This window comes from Haemorhous mexicanus, chromosome 21 (assembly GCF_027477595.1).
Source record: "Haemorhous mexicanus isolate bHaeMex1 chromosome 21, bHaeMex1.pri, whole genome shotgun sequence".
Taxonomy (NCBI): Eukaryota; Metazoa; Chordata; class Aves; order Passeriformes; family Fringillidae; genus Haemorhous; species Haemorhous mexicanus.
In genome coordinates this window covers 5,195,084-5,222,389 of record NC_082361.1, presented here as the reverse complement: position 1 = coordinate 5,222,389, position 27,306 = coordinate 5,195,084, and the positions used below count along the sequence as shown (strand labels likewise).

Here is a 27,306-nt window from a genome sequence, read left to right as displayed (position 1 = left end):
AAGATCAGATTTGGCAGCGCTGGCTGCCTTAAAAATCTGCACGCCTCCGACTGGAGGGGAAGGGAGCGCAAGAAAAGCTTTCGACAAATGTTAAAATAACTCAGCCAGGGGTTTGCCTCCCTCGGCCGTGCTGGAGCAGGGATGTTTATGAGCTCAGAGCCGGCCGATCTCGCTTGGAGGTTTCTCGTGGAACCCAGCGCAGGCCAGTCCAAATGTCCCCGCAGCGGCGGGGCAGGAGAGCGGCTGGAATCGAGGGGAAGGAAAAATTGTTTAACCTCTTCGATTTCTGCTCATCGCCCCGAGCCCAGCGCTCTCCGGACACCAGCAACCAGCCCCGGGCTCTGCCCCTCTCCCTGCCTCCCTCCCACTGCCTCCTCCCTGCATATCAGTGTGCATGTATATACATATATATATAAATATATATAATTTTAAAGAGGAAAAACTCCTTTTTCCCGGTGGCTGGTTTTCATTAGGGAGGTTTCTTTCTAACCCCAAGGGAAGCAGCCTATGCGTTTTTAACTGCGGTGCAGGACGTAATTATCTCATTAAGGCGAGAGAGCCAGGCGTTTCCCAGGAGAGGTGACCTTGCTGCGGGGTTGATGGGGACCGGAGGAGGGGGGTGGGTGGAGGTGAAGGGGGGCCGTGTCCCCCGCTAACCCGCGGGTCACCTCTCCCTCCAGCCCCTCTCCCAGCCCACCCCATCCCTCCCCACGGAGCGCAGCCACTTACACTTGTTGATAGAAGCACTTAAAACAGGGCTGGGGGGGGTGATGCGGATGGGATAAGGGGGGGAGAAAAGGAGGGGGGAAAGCGGCTCTGCCCCCCTCTCTGCCCCCCTTTCCGCGGCTTGGCTGCCGGCGGGGCTCGGTCCCTGGCAGGGGAGCAGGTCGCAGGGCCGGGGGGGGCGAGGGGCCGCCCGCTCGGCTCAGAGCAGGGGCGTTTGTTTGAACAGCTCCAGAGCAAAAAGCAGGGGAAGAAAGTTTGGGCTGGGAGCGTGGTTTTTTCCCCAGACGTCAGCACAAGGCGGAACAGGGGCTGGGGAGGGAGCCGGACTCAGGGAAGCCGTGATATTTTTTCCCCCCTTTATTTAAAAAAAAAAAATTATAATTATTTTAATTTTTTTCTTTTTTTCTTTTTTTTTTTGTTTTGTTTTGTTTTGTTTTGTTTTGGTGGGGGGGTGGGTGGGGAAGGGGAAGGGGGCCGGGGAGCGGCCCGGCACCTCGGGCTGGGCTGCGGGCTGGGGGTGGGAGCCATGGACTCGGCGCCAGCCTTTGCCATGGACAAGCCGTTCGCCCCCGGCGCCGTGCGCGGCCCGGAGCAGCCCGAAAACGCTCAAAGCCGGAAAAACTTCAGCGTGAGCCACCTCCTCGACCTGGAGGAGGTGGCGGCCGGTATGAACGGGACCCCCGCGGCCGGTCCCCCGCCCGCCGGTGGCGGCAAGGCCATCCCGGAGCCGTCGGGAGGCAGCAGCGGCAGCGAGGCAGCGCCCCAGGACGGTGAGTCCCGCCGGGCCGGGATGGGCTCTCCGCGATGGGGCAGCTTAGGGGATGGGGTGTCCCCGCCGTGTCCCCCTGCCGCGGGGAGGGCACCCCGGACAAAGGGGGTCGGTGTCCCCTCGCGGCGGGGTGGGGAGAGCTGGGGGATCGGGTAGAGGCCAGCGGCGAGGTGCTGACCCCGCGACGGCTGGGCCAGAGGGACCCCGCACCGTGAGAAAGGGACCCCGCACCCAGGACAGAGGGCACAGGGACCCCGCACCCAGGACAGAGGGCACAGGGACCCCGCACCCGGGACAGGGAGCAGAGAGACCCCGCAGGGGCACAGGGACCCCGCACCGGCCGCCTCCTCGCCGGCACCGGAGGTGTCGGGTCAGGGACCCTCCCGGGAAGTCGGTCCGTGCCGGGGCTGCGCGGCCTGCGGGGTCCCCATGTCCCCCGGGGCCCCCGGTCTCGGTTTCCGGGCGCGGGGAGCGGGGCCGGCCCGGCGGGGCCGCGGGGACCGGGACACAGCGGGGACGGGTCCCGTCCCGGCGGCCGCAGCTGCGCGACTCCGGCATCAGCGGGGACAGAGCCGGGGCTGGGACAGGAGAGCGGGACAGAGCCGGGACGCGGCTTCATGGCGCTCGGTCCTGGCCGGAGGCGCGTTTGTAACGGGACGATCCCGCTCGCATCTCTCCCTCCGCGCCGCTCCGCCGCTCCCGCGCATCCCCGCTCCGGTCCTGGGCCGGGGGTGAGGAGGGTTCGCCCCATTCCTGTGGCAAAGCCACAGTGCCGGGGCAGCCGACGGCCCCCGGAGCCCCCCGGAGCCGGGTGTCCCCTCTGGACAGAGAGGTGACAGAGGGGAGGCAGAGCCCCGCCATGCCCAGAGCCCGGGCCCGGTGCCCTCCCCGAGGGGTGGCATTCCCCAAAACTGTGCTGGCTGGGCTGTGCTACCCCAGGCTTGTTTCCTACAGCCCTGGGGTGCTGGCAGCCCTGCCGAGGTGCTCAGCCCATCCTGGAATCTGTGCTGCTGAAGGGGGCTCAGTGCCTTCAATCCCCCCCGGTGCTCTCTCTGTCCCCTCCCGTGGCTCCTACATTGTGTGCCCGTCTGAAGCATCTTTCTCCAGCCTGCAGCTCATTCCCTGCACAACCTCCTCCCTTCATGGAGCAGCCCCACTGAGCCCCCAGCCTGCCTCTGCTCACGCTGCTGGGGGCTGGGCGCTGCTTTTTGGGGTGGTATCTGGTGTTTTCAGCGTTATTTTCCACCCTCCCTCCCTCTCCCTTGGGTTTCGTTTGTACTTTTGGCAGTGGCTATGGGGCTGTGGGGAGGGTTTCTCCTGCCTGTGGGTCTGTAGAGGGACAGTATTCCTTGTGGAATCAGCACAGCTTTGGGAAACCCAGCCCAGTCTCACAGGGCTGTTTGCAAAGCAGCAGAGAAACAACTGCCCTGCTGGGTTCCTAATGCACCCAGAGAACACAGTGTGGACCCAGCGTGATACAAAAAACAGAGTGAGGCTGCACGATCACCACAAGCCAGTTCTTCACCCTAAAAGCCCACACCTCTCAGGCAGGGGCCCTGGGGTTTGCTCTGCAGATCCCAGCAATGCTGGCCCGTGTGAGATATTTCCCATTAGCACCTGTTCTGGAAAGCTTGCATGGATGGAGACACCATCAGCATCTGGGATGCTCTGACAGGCTGACCAGCAGTTGAAGCATTTCTGATGTTGAAAAATATCCGGGAGTTGAGAGCAGTGGGCAAGAAGAGAACAAGGAAACAGAGACAAGACCCTGTGTGCACACAAAGCTGGACCTTTGAGACCTTTACCTGCTGCCACTGCCTTAACTGGGATGCAATTTCCTAAATTGGGATGGCGAGACCTGAAATACCAGGCAAGTGTCCTGCCTTTGTGAGCATCAGCCTTTTGCTCCAGATCAACGATGACAGCAAAGGAACTCCTACTGGTAACCTTATCTCTTACTGGCATCCTGAAATGAAACAGCCTCTTGGAGTTGGCTCTCATCTTCCTCTTCACCATCGTGGGGTTTTCCTGCCAGAGGCAGGTTTGGAGCTCCACAGTTGGTAGCAGAGGGTTTGTTGTGACACAAGTGGCCATGGTGCCCCTGCATGTCTCTTCAGGATGTGGCCCTGAGCTCCAGCCAGGAGCCCTTGGGGTCTTTGTGCTGCTGGGTTGGGGGAAGAGCAGCCCTGAACCCGCTGTGAAGCTGAGGGACCCCTGCACCAGGCAGGGCTCACTGGGGGCTGCGTTGGCAGAGCTGGCACAAGGACACTTTAGGCAGCCCCAGGCTGTGCCCAGCAGGCTGTGACCTCAACAGAACCTCCTCCCCTTCCCCAGGGAAGCTGCAGTGAGAGGTTTCCATTCCCGAGGTTGGCACAGCCAGAGAGGCTCAGAGCAGAAGTTTATTCTCTGCAGAAGGGGATTCAGCCCCTTCTGACCTCACCCCCTCCCTGCTGGGGAGGGTGACTGGAGGCAGCCCCGTGTCCGGGCCCTTGGCACACCTCCCCTCCAGGAGCCCCTTGCAGGGCTGGCACGTCCCTTGCCACTGGCACTTTGGAGGCTTTTGGGGACCAAAGCCATGCCCAGCTCCCTCTCCAGCCAGGGGCTGCTCAGCCCCTGCCTTGGCCACAGGCCCAAACTGGCCCTGAGTGTGCCCAGAGCATCCTCCTGGGACGGCGAATACAAATATCTGTGTAACACATTGCCCTCATGACACCCAAAAATCAGAAATCCCACAAGCCAGGCAAGAGCAAGGAAAAGTCAACAGGGTGGTGAGAGCTCATTCACACCCTCATCTTCATCTTCATTCTCCCCTGGAGTGGTGCAACAGCCTCCCATGGAAAACCTTCGGCACAACTTCTGAGGTCTTGAAAGCTTGTTCACCTCCTTTCATTAGACTAACAAATAATGTGTAACGCGAAACATCTGTTAACAACAGCCCTTAATGTTCTCAAGATGATAAAGCAGGAGGGTAATTTTAGCCAGCAAGCCTTGACTGATGGCTTTTCAAACAATGAACTTACTTTTGGTGCCGCCTGGGGATGGGAGAGGGAGTCGTGCACTGGCTCCGGCACCGCTTTGGGGCTGAAAACTCAGAAAGAGTCACTTTTGTCACACAGCTGAGCTGTGGCCCCTCCAGGGGGGTTTTTTGGCATGGGGCAGGCATGCATTGACCATTTATTTGGCTACAGCCACTGGGACCTGGCAGTGGGATGGGGAGGTGTGGTGGCCCCAGGACATCCCATTTTCAGAACAGTGTCTGGAGCTCCTTCCTCATCCCCTGGCACCCTCTGACCTGTTCTGGGGCTGTGAGGGTGCTGAACAAAGCAGTGATGCAGGAGAGGAGAGAAGAAGCAGCAGCTAAAGGGGTAGAGGGCATTAAGATGTTGTTACAACACATTGGCTTTAATTATGTAAACCAGAGCAGCTGAAAGGGGAGAGGTGAGGCAGGAAGGGACAGGGACCTGGTGTCAGAGGGGAAAGGGGACTTGGTGCTGGAGTTAAAGTGATGGCTGATTGCCTCAGGTAGCCCCAAACACCCCCCAGGGCTTGGGTACCTTCCTTGAGGCAGAGCCATCCCAGCTGATGTCCCTGTGGTGTCCCAATCCAGCAGCAGGGACTGTGCTGGCCCTGGCCCACAGGACAAGGTTTGGCTGTGCTGCCTTCCCAAATGCCACTTGTCCCCATCAGCCGTGGGCACAGCTCGGGGACACCTTGGCCTCTGTGGCCGTGCTGGCAGCAGGCAGCTCTGTAACACCAGGGCCAGGATGTGCCTTTGGGGACATCTGTGCACAGAGATGGCTCAGCCACAGCTAAACCCAGCGTCATTAACCCCTGGCTGATCCCCTGTGCCTGGCTCAGTGAGACTGAGGGCACAGCTGAGGCCCCCCTGCCCTGTAACCCCAGACCCACCAGACCTCTCTCTCCAGCACCCACCTGCTTCCCACAGCCCCAGAACTGCTGGCAGCCTCCAGGCTGCTGTGCTGGGAGGCTTTCCCTGGTTTCTGGATGCCAGACCAGGGACAGGCAGGGTGCAGGGACCCTGACACAGCCCCTGTGGAGGGGAGGAGGCTTTGGGAATCATCTGATGGATGTGGCTCAGCTCTCCAAGGAGAGCTCCCTGCTGCTCAGGGTGGCACCACCGTGCTGGCCATGGCACGTGGGACGGGGTTGGGATACACTGGAGGGGGCAGCAGGGCTGGGGTGCAGGAGTTACAGCACCCATCACCCCTCACTGCTCCCCAAAACAGCCCCAGCTGGGGGGGCCTGGCTGCCCTCCCAGACTGGCAGATCTCCTGCAGGGCCCTTGCTGGGGACAGTCCCTGTTGGCAGAGCTGGGCACGGTGGCATCTGAGCAGAGGGGGAGATAAATCCTCTCTGTCCTTGTAAGGCCAGCCCAGCTGGGTGGGTGGCACTGGGACAGGAGCCATCCTTGCTCTCAGTGACCAGACATCACCCTTCCTGTCCCCAGCACCTGCCTGGGACACCCCTGCCTGGGACACCCCTGCCTGGGGACACCCCTGCCTGGGGACACCCCTGCCTGGGACACCCCTGCCTGGGGACACCCCTGCCTGGGGACACCCCTGCCTGGGACACCCCTGCCTGGGGACACCCTTGCCTGGGACACCCCTGCCTGGGGACACCTGTGCCTGCCTGGGGGGCTCTGAGGGCTGCCGACCTCAGGACAGGGGGTTTTTCCCCAAGTGTCCTTGGGGCTGCTGGAGCAGGATGGCCCCAGGGGAGGGGACAGTGCTTGTCCAGTGTGTGGTGCTGGCAGGTCCCCAGTGCAGCATCCAGCAGCAGTTAGTCAGTAAGCACCAATTAATCCGTGTGGGAGCTCCCCACCCTGGCCACCTCCCAGGCCTCCACATTTGTTTTTGCTCACTGTGAGGATGGATGGATGGATGGATGGATGGATGGATGGATGGATGGATGGATGGATGGATGGATGGATGGATGGATGGATGGGGAGTCTGACAGGTCCAGCTCACCCAGAGGTTTCCAGCCACTCACAGGGAGCCCAGCATATCCCAGTCAGGAAAAAGGGGCTGTGGGGAGGGACCCATGCTCTACCCCCCAGGCTGATGCAGGGGACAGGGGACAGCCCCCACCTGCAGTGTTCTGCAGCCAGGCTTCCCCTCCCCAACTGGGACACCCTCACTGTGGTTCTTGTCCTGCTCAGGATGGTCCCCTGCCCTGGACAAGAGGAAAGTGATTCCTCAGGTCTCATCTACCCAGAAGCTGCTGTGGGGTGGCAGTGCTGCTTTCCCATGGCACAGGCAGGATAAGGGGCTGACTGGGGTCAGCACCCTGCAGAAGCAGCCAGAGCAGCACAAACCACTGCCAGGCACAGGCAGGTCTGGGGTCACAGCTGGAAGAGACCCCAGGTCTCGTGGAGCTCCTGGCCTGGGGTTCACCCTGGTACCACCTCTCTGTGCTTCCCTGTGTCCCCAGCCCTGAAGGGTGACACACACTCACTGTCCCACTCCTCCCCCAGTGACATCCACGCCCCCTCCTGCTCCTCCCGTGGTGACACTGAGTCACCATCCTGCTCTTCCCTGTGCCCCGGGCTGCTGTCAGGCTCTTACTGACACCAGGGCTCTGATTTGGGGAAAATTTGCCCCGAGATTAGCTGAGCACCCTCACCTGTGCTCCAGGCTCCCCCTGCCCCAGCTCGGGGGGCTCTGGGCTGGAGAGGGGCCCCAGGAAGTTGCCCTGCCCACGCTGAGCCCTCCCCAGGGCACAGGCAAACACATACCAGCACGTTCCTGCAGCCTTGCAGGGCTCTGCAGGGTCCCCACACGTGCTCACTGCTGTGCTGGGAGAGCTGCTGCCAGAGGATAAAGGGGAAAAACCCAAAGTCAGGACCTGGGGAGATGGGAACCCTCTGGCTGAGGGAGCCCAAGAGCTGGAGCAGCCTTGGCTGGGCCAGGAAAATCACTTTTCTCCCCGACTTCTCATTGCTGGGATTTTTCTCTGCTCAGCACCCCCAGTGAGCTGGGTTTTGGCAGGCATTGCTGTGGGGGCTGCTCCTTCTGAAACACTTTCCAGCAGGGAGAATCACGGTGTGACAGCGTCCAGGGGGGACACTGGAGGGGTTCTGCGTGTTGTGGGGACACAGGGCTTTGCCCCACTCCCCTGGCAGCCCTGGCAGCACCCACTGATGTGCTTTAGTCCCCAGCAGCAGCTCAGACAGCCCCTGACCCAGTCATGCCCAGCCCAGGAGGGTGCTGGGGTGCAGGGACACCTTGCCTGTCCCCCCTGGGCTGTTATGTCTCACTCGACCAGGAACAGCTCAGTGCAAGACTATTTCCCCTCTCTTTTGGGCTGTTATTTCAGGGAATGGGGCTGATTCACAGGAAAAATATGAAATTTCAACTCTGTGCAGCCAAGATGGGTGAATTTCAACGAATCAGCATTTTAAGAGAGCCTGGGCGTGTGTCTGTAGCTGGGAGGCTGATGAAATGATTTGGGGCTTTGAGGCTGTGTGCTAGAAACCCTCCTCCCTCCCAGGGAGTGGGGCTGATCACCCCTTCACCCAAGGCTGATTTCCTCCAGCCAGGGGGAATTCTCTCCCCAGAGCTGTCAAATCATTGAGCTGAAGGGATGAGTTTGAAGCAGGATGGGACCCGGGTGCTTTGGGATTGGTGTCCCCACACTGGCACCTCATTCCCTCCCTGCAGCATGAGCAGAAGCTGGAGGGAGTTATCATTCCAGGATGGAATCCCTGAGCCAGGGAACTGGGTCAGAGCATCCTTTGAAATGCTGGGGCAGTGGGTTATGGCTGGACTGAGCAAGGATTTAGACCAGGCTTAATGCAGATCAGGTTTTTCCTGGCTGGAAAAAGCAGCTGGGAACAGAATGGGAGTGTGGTGGGCAGAGGCAGCCACCCCCTGCCTGGCCTAGGTGATGCCCAGAAGGGTAAGGGAGGATGGGAACAACAAAGTTTTGGGGAGAAAGGCCTGATTTGAGGTTTTCCGATGCCTGTTGACCAGGACTGCCCCAAAACTACCAAATTACTTGTTTTTCACTGCTCAACCCTAAATTTCCGAGAACTAACACAAAAATTCCTCCCCTCGCCCTCGAGGCATTCCCGATGTTTGCCTTTGCCCGAGGGACACATGACCGCGGGCGATGTTTTCCAGCCTTCCCACGGCTGACAAACGCGCTCTCCGTGCTCAGCATCCCTCAGCAGACCCTCGCTGCCCTCGCTGCCCCGGCAGAGCCAGCCCCGGCACCGGGACCTGCGGGGGCAGCCCCGCACCCCCGGGCAGCCCCGGCCGGCAGCCCCCGGTCCTCACGCGGGGAATTGCGGGCTAAACGCGACGCTGATGTGGCAGGAATTGGGGGGAATTGCTCCAGCTTGTGGGGGAGTGAAGCCATCTCGGGGACATTAGGGGTCCCCTCTGGCCCCTCGTCCCCGGCAGCCGCAGGGTGCGCGGTGCGGGTGGAGCGGCAGCTCGGAGGGTGTTAATTGAGCAGGAGAGATAATGAGGCTGCGGTGCTGCTCTTTCCTGCGGGTCTGGGGGGAAAACAGCCCCTGGGAGGCTGGGCAGGGCTGGGGGGGACAGTTCAGGTCCCGGGGGATGCCGGGCGGGCTGGGAGCCTTCAGAGAGCGGCAGCGCCAGCCGCCGGCCCCCTCCCCTTCCCTCCTCATCCCCCTTTGAGTGCATATAATAAAGCAGCTTTTCAGCTGCGGCTGCAGTGATAGATCAGGAAGAATTGTATGAGTCTATTAAAGTCTGTGTGTCTCTGAATGGAGACTGTGGCTAAGCCAGGCGCCAGGCTCGCGCATTGAACCAGATGTGGAGAGGCGCCATCCTTTCCAGCCACTGAATCCGAGAGGCTGCAGGCTTCACACGCAAGGAAACTGGAGTGCACATGGCAGGGGAGCCGGGGGAGCGGCGGGGAGCACATGGCAGCGGGCCGTGGGGAGGGGGCACAGCCCGCAGCTCCCCGCAGGCTCCGCAGCCCGGCCGGGGCAGCGCTGGCCGCGGAACCGGGGGGTTCGGCTGCCTGAGCCAGCCCGGGCTGGGCAGGGCATCCAGCGGGAGCTGTGAGAGCCTGGGGCTGCTCAGGGCACTGCAGTGTGTGTTTGGAGGGGCTGCTCTGCGCCTCAAGATGGGCAGGGGGTCGGCATTGTGCCAGGTCATGCAGGGCATGGCTGGGATGGGGATTGTGCTGCCCCCCAAACTGTGCAGGGCATTACCAGGTGAGGTTACACAGCACCCCAAACTGTGCAGGGCAATGCCAGGTGTGTGTGCTGGGGTTACACAGCACCCCAAACTGTGCAGGGCAATGCCAGGTGTGTGTGCTGGGGTTGCACAGCACCCCAAACTGTGCAGGGCAATGCCAGGTGTGTGTGCTGGGGTTACACAGCACCCCAAACTGTGCAGGGCATTGACAGGTGTGTGTGCTGGGGTTACACAGCCCCCCAAACTGTTCAGGCTGTTGCAGGGGGTGGCATGTGGCCCTGAGCCATTCAGAGGAATCATGCTGTACCCCAGGTCCTGCAGGGTGTTGTCACGTGGGGGGGTTGTGTTGCACCCCAGGATGCACACAGGACACTGCCAGGGCTGTCAGGAGTGACTTGGGGGTGGCAGTAGCAGTGATGGGGCAGGGGAGCACTTAGGGGACCCCAGGTACAGCACTGGGGTACAAAGGGCCTGGTCCTGCAGCAGCACAGCTGAGGAGGGCACAGGATGGTCATGGGCATCTCCTGTCCCCAAAGCCACTGTGCTCCATAGAGAAGACAAAAATGGAACGACAGAGGGAGGGCAGGAAAGACAGACAGATGCCATCCTGCTGGGGACAGCTGTGGCTGGCAGCTCATAGGGCTGGTGAACCTATGGATCCCATGTCCCCAGCAAAGGTGTGGAGCAGAGTCTGTGCAGGGGACACAGGTGACATGGGGACGGTGACAATACAGGGCTGGGCTGGGGCAGCTGCCAAGCTCCTTCCTCACCAGTTTCACTTTCTCATCTGGGCTGGCCACATGGCTGTAATTTGGGGGTTGTAAATACCTCAGGGGAATTTTTAAATTTAAAAAAAAAACTGTTTTCATTTAAATTAAAAGACACTCAAGCATTTCTATTAGTATTAGAGGTTTATAAAACTTAAAACAAATGTTGAAACTAAACTACCAGGCAACATCCACTTCTGGAAGCCCTCTGCATGTTTGACATGACCCAGTTACCCCTTGGGCAGTGAGTTTCAATTCTGTATGAGAGTGTCAGGGTGCCCAGTGTGGCAGGAGGGTCTCCTTGGGGACTTGGAGGGGATGAAGGCTTGGAGGGATGAGGGTGAGGTCTCAGCTCTGCTGACATTTGTAGGAGCAGGAGCCTGATCCTGTCTCCATCCTGTCATCCCCATGGCTGGCACTCACCCCCAGCAACCTGACTGTGATCCTGTCCCAACTGTCCCCACTGTCCCCACTGCCCCTGCCCTCCCTGCTGTGAAGGTTCTGCTGTAACCTGGAAACAGTTAACCAGGATGGGTTAAAAAAAAAAAAAAAAAAAAAAAGATACGAGCCACTTATTAAAATGAATGTTTTACAATAAATTTGGCGAGAGGCCACCGACCTCAAATGCAAACCAGACCGGAGGACAGCGGTGCTGCTGCTGGCAGGGGCTCCGGGACGTCTGTGCGTGCAGGGACCCCTGGAGCAGGGCTGGGATGGGCTCCCAGGGCTGGGATGGGCTCCCAGGGCTGGGATGGGCTCCCAGGGGGGCTCACACCCGTCCCACACCCCGGACAGACACGCTGGGTTCCACAGCTGGTGGCTGTGGAACGGGCTCTCAGCAGGTGCTGCTGCTCACTGATCCAGTGGGTGCTCAGGGATTTGCTGGGTGTGAAAAACACCCTTTTGGCCTCAAAAAAGAAAAGGGACTCAGGGCAGTGGCAGTGGGCAGCAGGAAGGGACAGCAAGGGAATTCTCATCATTCCCTCTTGTCCCTGCCTGCCTCCTTCCCCCCTTGGCAGTGACCCTGATGCAATGGGGGTCTCTGCTTTAACCTCGTGGGGCTGGTGTTGGGTTTCAGTGCCAGATGCCACTGGGGCTGGCTTGCTTGGGCTTTTACCTATTAAATTTCAAAAAAACACCTTTCTGGGGGGGCTGGGGAGGAGAGGAAGGCTGGGATCACTATGCCAGGGGTCCCTGGCTGGGAGCCAACCTTCCACACAACGTTCCTGCTATGCAGCCCTGGCTGATTTAGTTTTATTTTTCAAACACTGAGCAAAAGTCCCAGGGAGCTCTCAACACTGTGATGGCCTGAGGCACCCCCCATCCCCTTCCAGCCCCCAGGAAAACTCACTTTGCAGTTAAATCCAGGATTTTGGTGGTGCTTTGCAAGGTGGGTGCTATCCTGGGCCAGTGCTTGCACAAGTCTCATTAGTGCTAATTAATTACATCTCTGTGCCCTGTTGGGAAACCAGGTAACCTGTTACATCACATGTGGGCAATGTTGGCACCTCTGTGGCTGCGTTGTGGATGCACCAAATGGTGCCTGGGAGGTCTGCAGGATGGGAAGGGAAGCAGCATCTGCTGTGCTCAGCCCTGATGAAGGGCAGCAGGGTCCAGCCTCTGTCCCACCATCCATCCCACTCTCCAGTGCCTGTGGGGAGCCACCGTGGCTGTTCCCTCTGCCCAGACCCCTCGCTGTGGTGCCTGGGGCTGACCCAAATCCCAGCATTTTGGCCACAGGGTCTGGGCTGGCTGTTTCCCTCAGCCACAGATTCACACATCTGTGAGCCACCACCGCTGTTTTAACGAGCTGCCAAAGAGGGGAGGCTGCATCCCCGAGGGGCAGCGTCCCCAGGAGCACCCCAGGGTGCTGCAGTGGTGTGAGGTGCAGGAGAGCCCAAGCACTGCTCTCATCCCACCCCAGGAAGGGCTCCTGGCAGGGAGATGAAAGCAAGTGAATGTCTCCTTGCCGGGAAGGCTCCTGGCTGGTGCTGCCTGGGGGAGAGCCAGCGCCTTTTGTTGGTCCCTGAGCCTCCACCGTGGGGTTGGCAAATTCACAGGAGAACAAAATGAAAATTCCTGCTCCCCCGTTGGTCGGTGCTGCTCGGAACTTGGCTTGGATCAGTCAAACCCACCACGCTGTCTTTTCCTGAGGCACTTGGCTGTGCTGGGAGGGCTTTGGCTCCTGCTACCCCCAGCCCTGCAGCCACAAACATCCTCCTGAGGAGCCCTTTGGTCTGACACAGCCTCTCGGAGCATCCCTGCATGAAGCCAGGAGCACCCATCCCGACATCCGTCCCGCCTCCCCCTCTCCCACTCTGGCATTTGCAGGGTACACCCAGACTGGCATCACTGTGGATGAGTTTTTGGAGGCTCTGTGTGATCCCAGCCCCAGTTAAGAAAAGAGGGACCCCAGAGGGCTGTGAACCCCTTTGAGTTGCATGTTCCCCTGCCAGGAGCAGGGAAGATGCCAGACCCTGCCAGATCCTGACCTCTCAAAGCCACTGTACCCAGCAAATCCGTGCAGACAGTGGACTTTCCAGGAGCCTTTCCTCCTCACCATGCCATTCCTCGAGGGGCAATTTGGGTACTCGTTGTGGAGCAGCAGCCCAGCTTTGCCCCAGCTCAGCTCCTCCGCAGCTCCCTCCCCTTGGAGCGCTGACACAATGGAGGCAGTGGTGGCTCTGGAGCCGGGACAGCCCATTGTGTCGGGTCCCTGTGAACCCACGGGATGCTCCTGGCAGCTCCCGAAAGCCCTGAGCCAGGCTGGGTCACCCCACGCTGGCACAGCCCTGGGAGGGAACATTTCTCTCTCAGAGCGCCGAGCCCAGGGGATGCGCGGGCGCTCTGGTCCGGGCTGGCTGCCCTGGGCCGGTGCCACCGCCGGGGCACAGCCAGGCAGTCTGAGCCCTGCGGCCCCACAATGGCCCCACAACGGCCCCACAATGGCCCCACAATGGCCCCACAATGGCCCCACAATGGCCCCACTCCAGCTCCCGGGGTGCAGGAGCCGGGCGGCTGGGGAAGCACAGCCAGAGGCTCGGCCGGTGCCGCGCTGGGCGCCGGCGCTGTCGCAGCTCCCGGGGCTGTCTCTGGAGCTGTCGGGGTGCTGGGGGTGCCAGGCTCTGCGGTCTGCATTGGGGCTGGGGCCACGAGTGAGCCTGGCAGCAGGATGTGTCCCTGCCACCTTCCCCAAAGGTCTGTCACAGGCAGTTCCCAGCCCAGGTACAAGGCAGGTGTTGGCACCGACTCTCCCAGAACCCTGGGAGAGTGGACAGGAATTTCTTGTGCTGCTCAGACTATTCCTCTTACTCCCACCAGGGCTTTGTGGCCAAAGATGTTCCCCAGCCCCTTCCTGAGGCTTGACAGCATCCCACCAACCCTGCCTCCTCCTTCAGGGAATGTGGCTGCAATTAATTCATTAAATGCTTCCGCTGACGCAGGAGCTGGCTGTGCCAAAACGCCATTCCTGGGGCCTGGCCTCAGCTGGGTGAGCCCCTGCTGGGCTGTGCAGGAGCCTCTGGCATGGTGGGAAGTGCTGGGAATGTTCAGGGACTCCTGAGTACTCAGGCTTTGCCTGCAGCCCTGTGGATTTCAGCAGCTTTCAACTTCCAGGGCACCCTCTCTAAATCACAGCACAAGACTTGGCTGGCTGGTTCCTCACCTGACGTCTCCAGCATCTGCTTCCCTTCTTCATTCTTTTCATTATCTTCCTCCTTCCCCACGGTGACTTCCTGATCTTCCCCCTCTTGTGCACCTGGGTTTTGCAGTGTGGCTGCCCTGGCTCCAGAGCCAACTGGAGACCCAGCTCTGAATCTACTCACAGCTCTCAGCAGTGAATTTGGTGGCTCACTCTGGCCTGGATCCATCCCTAAGGGAAGCAGTGTCTCATGACACGGGGAATTTCCTGTTCATAATCTTTCTTTTCCCAGTACCCATCTAAGCATCATGTTCTCAATGCATTTGCTGCACTAATAATGAGCTGAAAAAAGGATTCAGTGCCACCACTGGGTGACCAGCATGGGCTGGACACATCCCCACTGGGATGCAGGGATGCTGCTGGCTCAGCCGGGACTGTCCTGGCTTGTTCTGGCTTTTAGCTGGACTTGCTGTGACGGGTGCTCAGACACCACACACCACTCAGGGGTGCAAGGGGAAAACCTCCTGGGCTCTGGGGGTGCAGGCTGTGTCTAGAGCATCCCTGGGGCTGCAGCACTGCTGGGCAGGATCTTCCCAAAAATTGTGTGTCTGTGTGGCTGGGGGCAGCAAGCTGTGGTGCTGGGTGGTTTCTGGCTGGTGCAGAGGCAGCTCTATAACCATAAAACAGGCTGCTGCTGCCTGTCAGTGAGCACAGGCTAAGGCCCCCCCGGGACAGCCTTGGCCTCTTTCTTGGTCCAGGCTTTTGCTGCTCCTTTTTAACAGAGACACTTTTCCCCCAGCAAAACTGGCAGCCTGTAAAAACGTGTCAGCGTTTCAGTTTTTTCACAATTAATGAGGTGAAACATCCTCGGAAACATTTCGCTGTAATGTTTCTCCAGTAGCTGGGACTTGCCCCTCTCTTAAATTTTTCATGTACGCCACTTGAGCCGAGAAAGTTTCCTTCGGACTCAGCACATTTGGACCCCCCCAGCTTCAACCTCCCCCCAGAGCCTTCAGCATTCCCGGGCTCTTTGCAAGGCTGGGCTGGGCTGGGGGGAGACAGGGAGGGGCAGTGGGTGAGGATGAGGAGGTGGGAGCCTTCTCCCAGCAGTGGGAGCCTGGGGAGGGGCTGACAACCCTTGTTCCCCAGGGATACCCTGTCCCCCATATCCGTGGCTGTTCCCAGGATGGGTTTGGACTTCAGCATCCTGCCAAGTAAAGCTGGGGTTGGCATCCTGAGGGCAGAGCTTGGTGGCCCCAAAAGCATCTCCCCTGGTACTGGGGTGAAGCAGTGCAGAAAATGGGAGTTTCACCAATGTGGTTTTGCCCCCAGGCTGGTGCTGTGCTGCTCCTGTGCACCCAGGCTGGGCTCGTGGCTGGGTGCAGGAAAGGCACCGTACCTGGGCGACTCAGCACATGTGCAGGGGCAGCTTCCTGGCTGCTCCTCAGCCTCCCAGGCTTTCCAAGGTGATTTGGGGAGATTAAAGACCCGTTGTGGTGTAGGCATCTCCCACCATCCCTACTGCAACAAACCCTGTCCTTCCTGTGCCCATGAGCAGGGACAAGTGCCCAGCTTCCCTTTGGCCTCCGGAGCATCCCTCCTGCTATCCCTCCTCCCTACAAAGTCCTGGTAAAACCCCCCCGGGCTCTCTGGCTGCTCAAAACTGCATCCCAAGGCAGGGAAGTGTTGGAAGTGGCTGCTGGAAAGAGGGGTCCCCTGCACTTGGCAGCCCATGCACCCCCAAATCCCACCTTGACTTCGGGTGTCTCAGCTGAAGGCTGTGGAACAGAACGGAGCTGGAGAGGGCACACACCACGGAGGGGCAATTCCCAAACCCCAGAGCTCTGCTCCAGCTCTCTGCAGTCCGAGGGGAAACGCTCCCTCCCCACGGCATGATTTAGAGGAGAAGTTAAACAATTGCACATGAAGCTCTGGCAGACGTCATGGCCGGAGCTCTCCTCGCTCCCCCGAGTGCGTGAAGGGATGGAGGGAGTGCACATGTTTACCGAGAGAGACCATGGGAGAAACGAAAGACATTGTTTTTCCAAAGGATTTCTTGGCTGTAAAAGATCTCCACCACCCTGCGGCTTCCCTGATGAAGGCCCAGCGTTAATTTGTTAAATCCACATCAAGTGCCCAGAGAACCCGTTGTTTATTTTTGCTAATTCAGCCGGCCGAGATCAAATTGGGGTTTTATTTGTTAAGGATAAACCTTAATTAATAAAAGCTATTTATTTGGCTAGAGCCGGCCGCAGCCTGAGGGTCAGATATGCCACGATCATTATTTCAAGTAAAACAAACCCAAAATGTCTCTCAACAGTTTGAAAAACGTAGAAACTTAGAGAGCTGAATTTATTTGTCTTAGGAAGAATTTACAGCTAATTCCCTCCAGGCTATTTCAACCCTTAAATTATACCCAAGAAGAAAAAAGGAGGAAAAAAATGCCATTCCAGGCGTAGTAGGGAAGTAAATGGTACAGCAGATTTGATCATTTTGGCTGGGTGGGGGGGTGTGAAAAATTTAAAGCTTAAAGGGTCTTTGGCAAACTGCTCGCAAATAAATGGAACGTGTGAAATAATTTAATGACAGAAAACGTTTCAGGGCCATGGGGGCTGCGGTGCAGTGGAAAATGAAACACATTGGAGGAGATGTAGCCTGGGCTTTTTTGCATGAGAGGGTTGAACTTGCTGCCTCCTGACCTGAAAAATGGGGGTATTTGCACCTCAAAGCCAAGTGGTAAGGTTGGAGTCAGGAAAACTTATCTTAGGATGTGGTGGTACTGGCAGGGAGTGGGGTTTGCAGCATCCCCTGGGGAAGAGACAGGCTGGCAGCTGGCTGGAGTGACCATCTGGGGTAGCAAGGGTGGTGCTGGGCAAACACCACTCTCTGGATGAGTATTTTGCAAATAAACCCCCCAAACTGGGTGTCCAGAGGGGAGACTGAACCTGGCTGGCAGTACAGCCCATCCCTGAAAGACATCTCAGGGGAGGATCCCTGCCTGTGTTTCTGGGGTCAGGCAGGTGAGCTGCTGGGATTGTGGGAGCTGGTTGGTCTGGATCACAGCTGCTCTGAGGCCATTTACTGTGCACTAACGGAGCTCTTGGTCAAACCCAAAGCCTTGGTGGAAATCCAGTGAAAATTACCTCTTTGCAGTGCTCAACAGCAGCTGTGGGAGGTTGGGGGCCCTGCCAGTGTAAGGGCAAGCCCAGCATCAAGGCTGAGACTGCTGAGTCCTTTCTGTGGGAAACTAATGGAAGCACAGAGGGAAAAGGCAAAAGTGGGAGAAGGGGGCTTGGTTGGTGCCCAGCTGAACCAGCACAGCTCTGACCTGGGGGTGGTGCTGCCTTTGCTCCCAGGTTTTCCCTGTGGCACAGTCCAGGCTAGCCAGCATTGGTGCTCCCACAGGGAGAAGGGTTTTGGGATGGCTCCCAGCACCCCATGGCATCTGTAGGGCACAGAGCTGTCCCCAGGCTCTCTGCAGCTCTCAGGCAGCACTGCCTGGTGCAGGACAGCCCAGAGAGGATGGCTGGAGGTTACCCAGGCCACATCCAGCACCCCAAAACTCATCCATATCACGGGTGAAAAGTCTCCTGTCTTTCCTGGGGCAATTTGAGGCTTTTTTGTGCTGCACATTGGGTCCATCCTGCTCTGTGCAAAGCCCCTGTGCCTCCCTCTCCCCATCCTCCCCCGCATGTCATCTTTCGTTACTCAGTAACGTTATCCCCCCTGTTTTCCCCCTTTCCCTGCATTTCTTTTCCTTTCAGCGGAAATTGTAATCAGTGGAAGATAAATACAGGGAAGGTGGCTGGGGGGAAGGCTCAGGAGCCCCTCTGACCTCAGGGCTGGCCAACCAAACTGGTCCCTTCAGCCCAAATGAACCCCCAAATTATACCTGACAAAGACAAGGGTTTGGCTGTCTCCATAGCCTCCCAAGCACTGCTCTGGGACAGAACAATGATGGTGGGAAGCTGGTTTTAACTTTGTGCAATTACAAACTCCTATTCCTGGGAGCCCATTGGGCTGGGGAACTGGTTTCCAATTCCTCCATCAAGGTGTCAGCAGGTCTGGTTAAATCCAAGTCCCACTGATGGCAGTGAGAGGACAGGGTGTCTTCAGGGGATCCAACTCCTCCCCCTTCCCATTCCTTCTCTGATGCCACAGAGAATTGAGCCATGCTCATTTTTGGGAAGCTGATTTGGGGTTATTAAAGCATCTCTGATAGAGGAGATCCAGCCTAACTGTACACTGCAAACCTGTTGGACACTCAACACCAGCAATTAGGGTGGCATTTGTCTGGTCCCACAAGCCTGCAGTGCCTGAGCTAATGAGGAAAAGGGGTTGATGCATTACCAAGGCTCATCCCTAGGCAGAGAAGAGGATCCAGGCAGACACTCCATGTGTGGAGCTGCCCCCCTGCCATGGAGAGATGGCCAGGAAAAGGTGTGGAAAGTCCCTCCATTAAAGGCAGTGATAGGGGCTGAACCAAATGCCCCAAAACCAGCATGGCCCAGGGTTTGCAGTTCTCCAAAATCCCAGGAACAGCTGGTGCTTGGACACATCCTGATCCACCTCCAGCCCTAAACCTCGATCCCAGCATGACTGCCAGCCCCATATGGGAAGCACTCAGCACCACTTGTCTCCTGCAGCTGTTTAGCTCTTCTTTCTGTGGGTTTGGGGAGATAAAGGTCAGCCAGAAATATGACCAGATCCTGCAGAACTGGATTGAGAGTTAATTTTAAAAAACTTTCCTCCTCCTCCCTTCTTTCAGCCAAATTAGAGTGGGCAAGGGAGATCAACTCTACGGAAAAGTCCTATAGCCAGGTTTAAATTGAGAATGAAGCCAAAGGGGGGTTATAAATTTTATTAATACATTTCCCAGGGTTCTGTTGAAATCATTGCCAGTTTGGTGAGGGGCAGTGGATGCCCTTGTGACCAGACCTTTTGAACCAAACTCTGATCTACCATTTCCCCAGAAGCCCTGTGGCATGGTCATAAACCCACAAGGAAACCTCTCACCCTGTTACATCCTGTAGCTCTTTCCCAGCCTGATGGTTCCCATTTCAGTCCCCAGCTCCCAGAAAACTCAGGGACAACCATGGCTGGACTTTATGTATTTTAATCCAGCAGCTCGTTAGCTCGCTGGAGGAAAACAGGACCAAAAAAGGAGTTTAACTAAAAGGGGCAACTGGAAAGCAGAAGACTGGCAGAACATTTGAAGCTGCAGGAGGAAGTGCTGGAGGGAATTCTGAGAATTTTATTTGTGAGCCTTTAGACACAATTGGTGGTGAAGGGCAGCCCATGGTTCCCTGGCTGGGGAAAGGGTCTCAAACCCACACATCTTTCAGGCACTGTCCATTGTGTCTTCACCCAACCAAGAAGACCATGTCCAAAATACAAGATCACAGATTGTTGATGGTCAACCAAGGCCAAGTTGCACCTACAGCATAATTAAAGACCCAGAGAAATGCCAGTGGCTGCAGAGAGGCCCTGGGAGAATGGTGTGGTTGGGAACACAGGGGTCCTAGGGCTTGATGAAAAACTTGCTGTTGGACATTTCATGGCTTGAATTATTCAGAGTTGAGGTGCAAGAAGGTTTTTCTGGCCTTAAAGATCTTGGAAGTTTCCTCGTGCTCAACAGCTTGATGGTGTCTTGAAACAGCAGAGTTAATATCCCTTCCAGTAGATTTTGTTTGTTGCTCAAGCATTATCTGAAAATGCTGGACTTACTAAATAGGTATCACAATTAATATTATTAGCAAGTATTTAATTTGTGTGCATATTCGGGAGTGGTGAGTTCTGCCACCCTGGCCTCTGCAGTGATACAGAGCAGAAAGCACCAACATACCCCTGCCATGAATCAGAATGTCATAAAATTATTAACATTTCAAATAATTCCAGAATGCTTTCCCACCAGTAGGTACAGATTGGATCCAGATGCTTTATGAACAGAAAGAACCATTAACCAGCACCTCCACAAGGGAGAACGACAGCGAGTCGTGCTCCCCACGAAGCCTTTGCAGGAGCTGACTGGGTGCCTCGGAAAAAGGCTTCACAAAATTGCCCAAGCCTTATGATATTAGTGACAAAGAGGAGATTAATCTCAGCCTGGCTGACAGCCCAAGATCAATACTGAGAAACCAGACTACACCCTCAGCTTCATGTTTCCATGAGCCAGCAAAGCCAGAAATAAACACTGCGGAGGCTGAGCCCTGCGAGACGCGGTGCTGCTCGCTCTGAGCTCCGAGGAGCAGGGTTGGAAGAGCAGATGCTTGGCTGCACTCCTGTGTCACCTTGGGGACATGCCACAGCTGGGGCCTCGGGGGGTGCTGGAGGTGGGAGCTGAGACCCACATCTTGGGGGTGTTTTGGTGCTGGATTTTCATCACCATTCGTGAAAGCTTGACTTGAAATCTTAGCAAGAGCTGAGCCCCAGTTTGGATCAAGTGCAGCCCCAGAATACACTGAGACAGATATTCAAAATCAGGTCAGCATGGTTTAGCCAGACTGAAAACATCACAGGCCTTGGTAAATTTTGGGGTTAACCCTAAGCTCCAGCAGGTCCCAAAACAGGTTTTGATTCTCATGGACATCACAGGGTTGCACATATCCCCACAGAGTCCCAGGTGCCTGGAGGGAGCATGGCTGGCACAGAGCAGGACACTGCAGACCCCCAGGCTTGGGCTTGGCTGGGTCATGGGATCACACACGGGTCTGGCTCTCATGTGGCTTCTGCTCCTTCCCCACAGGAGAGAGCCTGAGCCCAAGCTGCGGGGCAGCCAAGAGGAAGAAGAAGCAGAGGAGGAACCGCACCACCTTCAACAGCAGCCAGCTGCAGGCTCTGGAGAGGGTCTTTGAGAGGACGCACTACCCCGACGCCTTCGTGCGGGAGGAGCTGGCCAGAAGGGTCAACCTCAGCGAGGCCAGAGTCCAGGTGAGCACAGGTTTGTGTGGGAGACAACACCTCTGCCTTGCCCCAGGCAGGAGCAGGGACTGTCCCCTCCCTTGTTTCATCCTGCACATCACCATGACCCATAGGACAGGTGGTTGGGACATCCCTGTTCACACTGGGTCCCCTCTGACCACCTTTCCACCTTTCTCCCCCACCTTCCCCCGTCACAGGTGTGGTTTCAGAACCGGAGGGCCAAGTTCCGGCGTAACGAGAGGGCGATGCTGGCCAACAGATCAGCATCACTGCTCAAATCCTACAGCCAGGAAGCAGCCATTGAGCAGCCCATGGCACCACGACCCACTGCACTGACCCCTGAGTATCTCTCGTGGACCAGCACCTCCCCGTACAGGTAGGTGGAGGCTCTGGAGGAGCTGGGGAGGAGGTGGCCAGGGGTAGGGCTGCCTAGGGACTGTTCCACTGCCCCAGGAATGCAGACCTGTGCCACTGCTGGGGATTTGGGGTGTTTTATGAGGCTGAAAGGAGCTTGTCTGACTTGGCTTTGGAACTATTTAAACTCTGTCTGAGCATCCACTGCCCAACACTGAGCAGGCTTCCCTGACTCCTTGTATTTTGGGGCTGGAGCAGGCACCCTGGTCCTCGCAAGGGATTTGCTTGGCCCCGTGCTGACCCTTCCCACATCTCGGCACAGGAGGTGGCATGGGTCCCTTCTGGTTCCCAGCTGTTCATGTTCAGCCATCACATCCAAAAGCACAAAGCAGGGCCTCCTGGTGCATAGTTTGAGGGGTTCCCACATCCATCCAAGCCCATAAAAATGCTGAAGCCTTGGCTGTTCTTGTGAGAGATCTCCAACAGGGAGCAGCCACCCTGGCCTGGGAAGCCAGCAGGACCACAAAGGGCATGGGGTCTTCTCCATGGGCCTTTCCTCATTCCTCCCTGCTCCCTCCCTGCAGCACTGTGCCCTCCTACAGCTCCAGCGGGACCGCAACGCCCACCCAAGGGGTGAACATGGCCAACAGCATCGCCAGCCTGCGCCTCAAGGCCAAAGAGTTCAGCCTCCATCAGAACCAGGTGCCGACCGTGAACTGAGCAGGGCAAAGCCCATCCCGTGGCCTCCTCCAGGATACAGCGTGGAGCTCCTGTGCCAGGCCCAGGACAAATCTGCTGCCTGCCCAACACACATGCCACTCATCCAATGTCTCAGCATCTTCTCTTCTCTTCCCTTGCCTTCTGAAGGTAGAGTCAGTCCCAGGCTGAAGTGGCACATAATTATAGCCACATATGGAGCGAACTTGGTTAGAAACTTGCTTTTCCACACACCCTTATAATAACGGCTATATATACACACATACCCCCCACACGCTCTTTGAGGACAAACAGACTTGCCAAGGGAACAAGAATTTGCTTCCAAACATGGAAGGATCTTGGACTATTGGATTTGACCAATTTGGGTATCTTGCCCAGAGAGCCAAAGAGTTCTTGGGTCTTCTCCTCCCGCAGGGACACTGTGGGAGGATCACGGGCCCCCCTTTCCACCAGGCTGTGACTTGCGGTGCTCAACTGTGTGTGCCAAAGCTGATCCATGTGTTCGTCTCTTTGCGCGACCCCAGCCACAGTGTGGGGTTTGGGACTTCCCAAAGTTTGGGACTTTGGGAAGCTGATGGCTCACCCATGCCATGGCCAGTCTTGGCCAGCCCTCTGCACTGCGCTTCCTACATTTAGGAGCTGCCCATGCTGATGGCATCAGGCTTTGTCCCTTCCCAGAGGGGCAAGCAGAGCTGCAGCACCTCAACAGACCCTCCTGGAGCCTGTGAGCTCTCCCGTGAGCTGGGGATGCATCGCCAATCCCCAAGCAGGCACCACTGCCCTGTCTCGGTGGATCTGCCAGCGATTCTGCAGAGCCCCAGGTCATTGAACAGTCCCAGGGAATGAGAAAATTGGAAAAAGCTGTTGGGTTTCAGCTGAGTAGGCGGCTCCCAGCGCTTCGTGCCAACGAAGGCTTCGCCTTCCGGAGGCACAGCCTCCCCGTCGGCAGCTCCGCAGATGTGCTCGGGGCTCTGGGGCCGGCAGCTCCATGGGGGGAGGCTTTTTTGGTTTTGCAGAAAGGAAATGGTTTCCCCCTCATCCCACCCTGCTGCGTAGCCTAATGAGGTTCCAAGGTGGGACGTGCAGGGGATGGACACGGGGTGGGCAGCCTGGCCCTAAGCCATGGGGCTGAGCTGTGGAGAGACGCAGCCTCCACCTTCCCCTGCCGGTTCCACAGCCGGGGTGGTGGAGGTGTGGTGTCCCTGTGGACAAAGCCCACTGGAAACCAGATCACTCTTTCCTCCCACTGGAAAGAGCCACCAGCCAAGCATGGGGACACCACCAACTCAAAGGGGTGGCCTGGGCAGAGAAGGCACAGCCCCAATTCCCGAGAAGGGGTTGGTTTGGGGGCTGCAGCAATAGATCTGAGGACAAAGAGAGCAGTTGCTGAGGTGCCTCCTCCAGGTAAACATCCTCTGGTTGGTGACACCGAGGCTGAAAGTGCCACAGCTCCAAAGTGCCCACTTGAGTCACCAGAGCTCCCAGGAGCATCCTCTCCCATTCCCACTGGGGCTGTCACTGCAGCTGCATGTGGGACCCAGGGCTGTCAGCTGCACCCCAGGCAATGCCAGCATGGGGGGACTCACCCAGCACCCAGAGCTGGAGACCTGATAGGAGAACCATCTCCTCTGCCTGGGGGTGAACCAGCCCCTCCATCCTGCCTCCAGCCCCTGCCTTCTCTGCTCTACAGTTGGGAACAGCTATGTTCTCCTCCTCAAGCTTGGCAGGCAGGGAGAGGGCACAGCCTGACTGACCCTGCCCACCTCCTCCAGAGTCACCCTAAATATCCACCCTCTGCCCCCATCCATATTTCCAGGGCTGGTATCCCTCCCATCTGTCATGCCAGCTCCCCACACTGCACAGAGACCTGCTAAGCCAAGGGGAAGAGGGATCCACTGTGGATCAAATCACCCACCCTGAGAAACACCACTGGGGCAGGAGGAGGGGGCCAGGGGGGTCCTATTCCCATGGAAAGCACAGGGCTCTTTTTTCAGTTATACAAGATGAAACCACAGGGATATAAATGTCGCTGCCTCTTTGAGAACATTAATGAAAATAAACCCATTTAATAGTTTGCAGATGCTGTTTCTGTAAACCTAAAAAAAGCAGGGAATAAATATTTCTTCACTAAATATCTATATGTATATATATATTTGAAAACATTTGCTCCTAATCTTAGGGCCCCTCCTTTGCTGTGCTTTTGGCAGCTTATCACAGCTTGTCAGTCAATGCTGAACTCACCAAGAAGAGATACAAATTGCACCCATGGAGGGGTAGCAGGACCGAGGGATTATTGTAATCTAAACTCTCTCTCGCTCTTTCTATTTGTACATTTCAATGACTTGTAACAAGATCCATGGTGGATTTGTTTTTTTTCTTCTGCATGTCTGTGTTTTGGAAATTTTTGTAAGGTTTTTGTAAAAACAACTCTTGTGAAATAATGGAGGAATAAATATTTTACTGAGTAGAGACGTGTCAGTGCATGTGATAGGGACATGAGTCTCCCATCACCAGTCTCTGTGGTTTCCTCACCTGGCCTGGACAAGCAGCCTGGGCAGAAATTGAATTAAGAGGCAGCAAGGAGGATCAAATTCTGCACAGAAATTGAGCTGAAAGAAACCAAAAGGTAGAAATAAACCATCAGATTGTAGAGCACTTTCCAGGGAGCAAAGGCCCACAGGCACAGAGCAGGCACCGAGCACCCAAAACAAGAGGAATCAATGGTCAGGCAAAGGTGATACCAAATAGTTGAGGCAGCCAAAGTTAAACAGGGCTCCAGAAGCCCACAGTGCTGAGCTATCAAGCAGCAGATTTAATGCAATGTGAAGAGGTGTGAAGATGTGCCCAGGGGAAACTGCCCAGCACATGCTCAGGCTGAAAGGCAGGGAGTCAAGCGGCAGGAATTGCTAGGAAAGGATCAGAGAGCAAGGCAGAAAGTGTCCCCTGCACAAATAAAGCCTGAAATCCATTGCCCCAAGATATTGTGGAGATCAATGCTGTGGTGCATTCAGAGGGGGTGAAAAAGTTATTGGTGGGTGGGTGTGTGTTGGTGCAACGTGGCAGGGACTCAACAGCCTGTGCAGAAATCTGCTGCCCTGCCGACTGCCAGGAGCTGGGAGGAGAAGGGACACCTGGGCTCCCCTTGTTTATTTTACTTGCCTTCACCTGCTGAATTGCAGCAGCCTCCTGTCAGGCCAGCTCACATGGTGTCACTTTCAGGATGTCTCTGTCACCTCTTCCCCCCAGGCCATCCTCAATCCCCCCACAGCCAGGGGACCACAGCCCTGTCCCATGCACCCAGAGAGGCTCAGCTCCATGAGAGCCACAGGATCAGGTCCCTCCCTGCAGCAGCCTTTGTCCCTCCCAACACCAGTGGCTGTTGGGACACGTGGATCCAAGGTTGAGGAAGGAAGGATCCCTAAACAATGCATTCCAGCTTTCCCTAGAGGGGAACAAAGCTCATCCCACCTCATCCCTGCAGCACCCAGCAGGAGCAAGTGCCCATATTGGACAGGCCCACCATGGTCCCACACTTGACCATCCCTGCCAAATGCTCTGCTGCTGCTTTGTAACCACTTATTTATTCATTCATTAAGTGGCTTGTAGATCATTAAGGCCAATTGTCCAACCTCCTGCATAAAGAATATCACCCAAGCAGCACCCTCATGTCCTCAGCACGTGGCCAGTGCAGAGCATCCCTTTGGAAAGCATCCAGCCCTGAGTCAAGAGACCCTTGGAAGTGATGAACTTACAGATCCCAGGGCAGATTCCTCCAGTGACTCATCACTGTTGACTGCTGGAAATATGTCACTTATTTCCTGCCTGAACTGTCCCAACTTCAGTTCATCTGCCACTAGAGCAGAAGGTCTCAACCCATGATCAGTCAGCTCCCAGGAGCTGATGGGCATCTGAGGGGTCTCAGACCAGGAGACAGACAAGTGTGGAGAGCTGCAGCTCAGCTGGCAGGGTCTGCACTCCACGGGGGAGGGAGATACTGGGGGAAGGCTGACAGTGAAGAGGAGCTCAAAGGCGTTGTGCAACCTCTCCTCTTCTGGGACAGGGGCAATTTTTCCTCCCTGGAAGGGCACATCCATCACCAGTACTAATTCAGCAGGAGAGCTGCTCTCCATCCATGCACTACAACTTTGGGAGTGGGGGAAGGTTGCATAGACATTTGCAAATGGTTTCCTTCCTTAAAGCAGTTGGTTTTAAACAAGCTGAATCCAAAAGGGTGGGTCTCAGGTGATGGGAGGATCTCTCTGGACTGCCTTTCCTTGTTTTGGACCCCACAGCCTGACACTTGTGCATGACTTGCTGACTGATGAAAAGTTGAAGTTTGCCCCTAGAATATTTTAATGAGAACAATTTTGTGTTGTCATCAGCATAGGCTGCTACAGCAGCAAGACAAAACAGAGCTCACATTTTCCAGCTCACGGGGACACCCGCCTGGCTATCCCCGTCCAGAATGAATTACAGACATATCGTGGTTACAGTATCCTCCTTTCCCTTCATCCTTGTGCTGCTGAGCCTTTCTCCCTCTGGTGGCAACGGGAAGGCCTGAAGACCCTCTGAGTCCTGCTGGCACCATCCACAAACTGCAGGAACACATGTTCCTATGACAGAACGTGTCATCTCCCAGCAGCAGAGCCCCTCCTGCCCTTTGGAGCAGTGCTTCTGTCCTGGGGGCTGTGATGCTCCCCCCAAACTCTACATTCCATATGGAAGGAGCATCTCCTCCCTGCAGCAGATATTTTGCTCGCTGCTTCTTTCCATCCCCACAGGGAAGCAACCTAAGGCAGCAGAGAAGCTGGAGGGTAGCTGCACACAGAGGTGTAATGCTTTATAATTACCTGGGAAGGAGGAAGGAAGCAAAGGTTCCTTTGATAGCTGGTGTCACAAAGCCCAGGAAGTTTTATCACGTGTAAGGAAGAACTATTGCATAGAGATGCACAGCGTTGCATCCATACACCACAACTTCAGAAGCAGGGGATGTTTGCGGGGACATTTACAAACCGTTTCCTCCCTCAAACCACTGTTTTCAACCAGGTGACTCCCAAAGAGCAAGTCTGCGGTGATGGGAGGGTCTCCCTGGAAGTGGCATCGCATCTGCTTGCTTTGGAGATGCTGATGGGCACTGGAGCAGATACCAGCCTCCTCCCCCTCAACCCGCTCCCCAAGGAACGGCACCTTCCCCCCCTCCCAAACACCTCCATGCGCACC

The 27,306-nt window shown here is 56.7% G+C and overlaps 1 protein-coding gene across 1 annotated transcript; it reads left to right on the top strand.

The window, feature by feature from the left end:
- The first annotated feature begins 1,218 nt into the window (after positions 1-1,218).
- PRRX2 (paired related homeobox 2) lies at positions 1,219-24,555 on the top strand. The gene is made up of 4 exons (XM_059865146.1): positions 1,219-1,496; positions 20,840-21,024; positions 21,213-21,391; positions 21,954-24,555. The coding sequence occupies exons 1-4, from the start codon at positions 1,253-1,255 to the stop codon at positions 22,087-22,089; spliced, it is 744 nt and encodes a 247-aa protein (XP_059721129.1). The 5' UTR covers positions 1,219-1,252; the 3' UTR covers positions 22,090-24,555.
- The last annotated feature ends 2,751 nt before the right edge of the window (positions 24,556-27,306 follow it).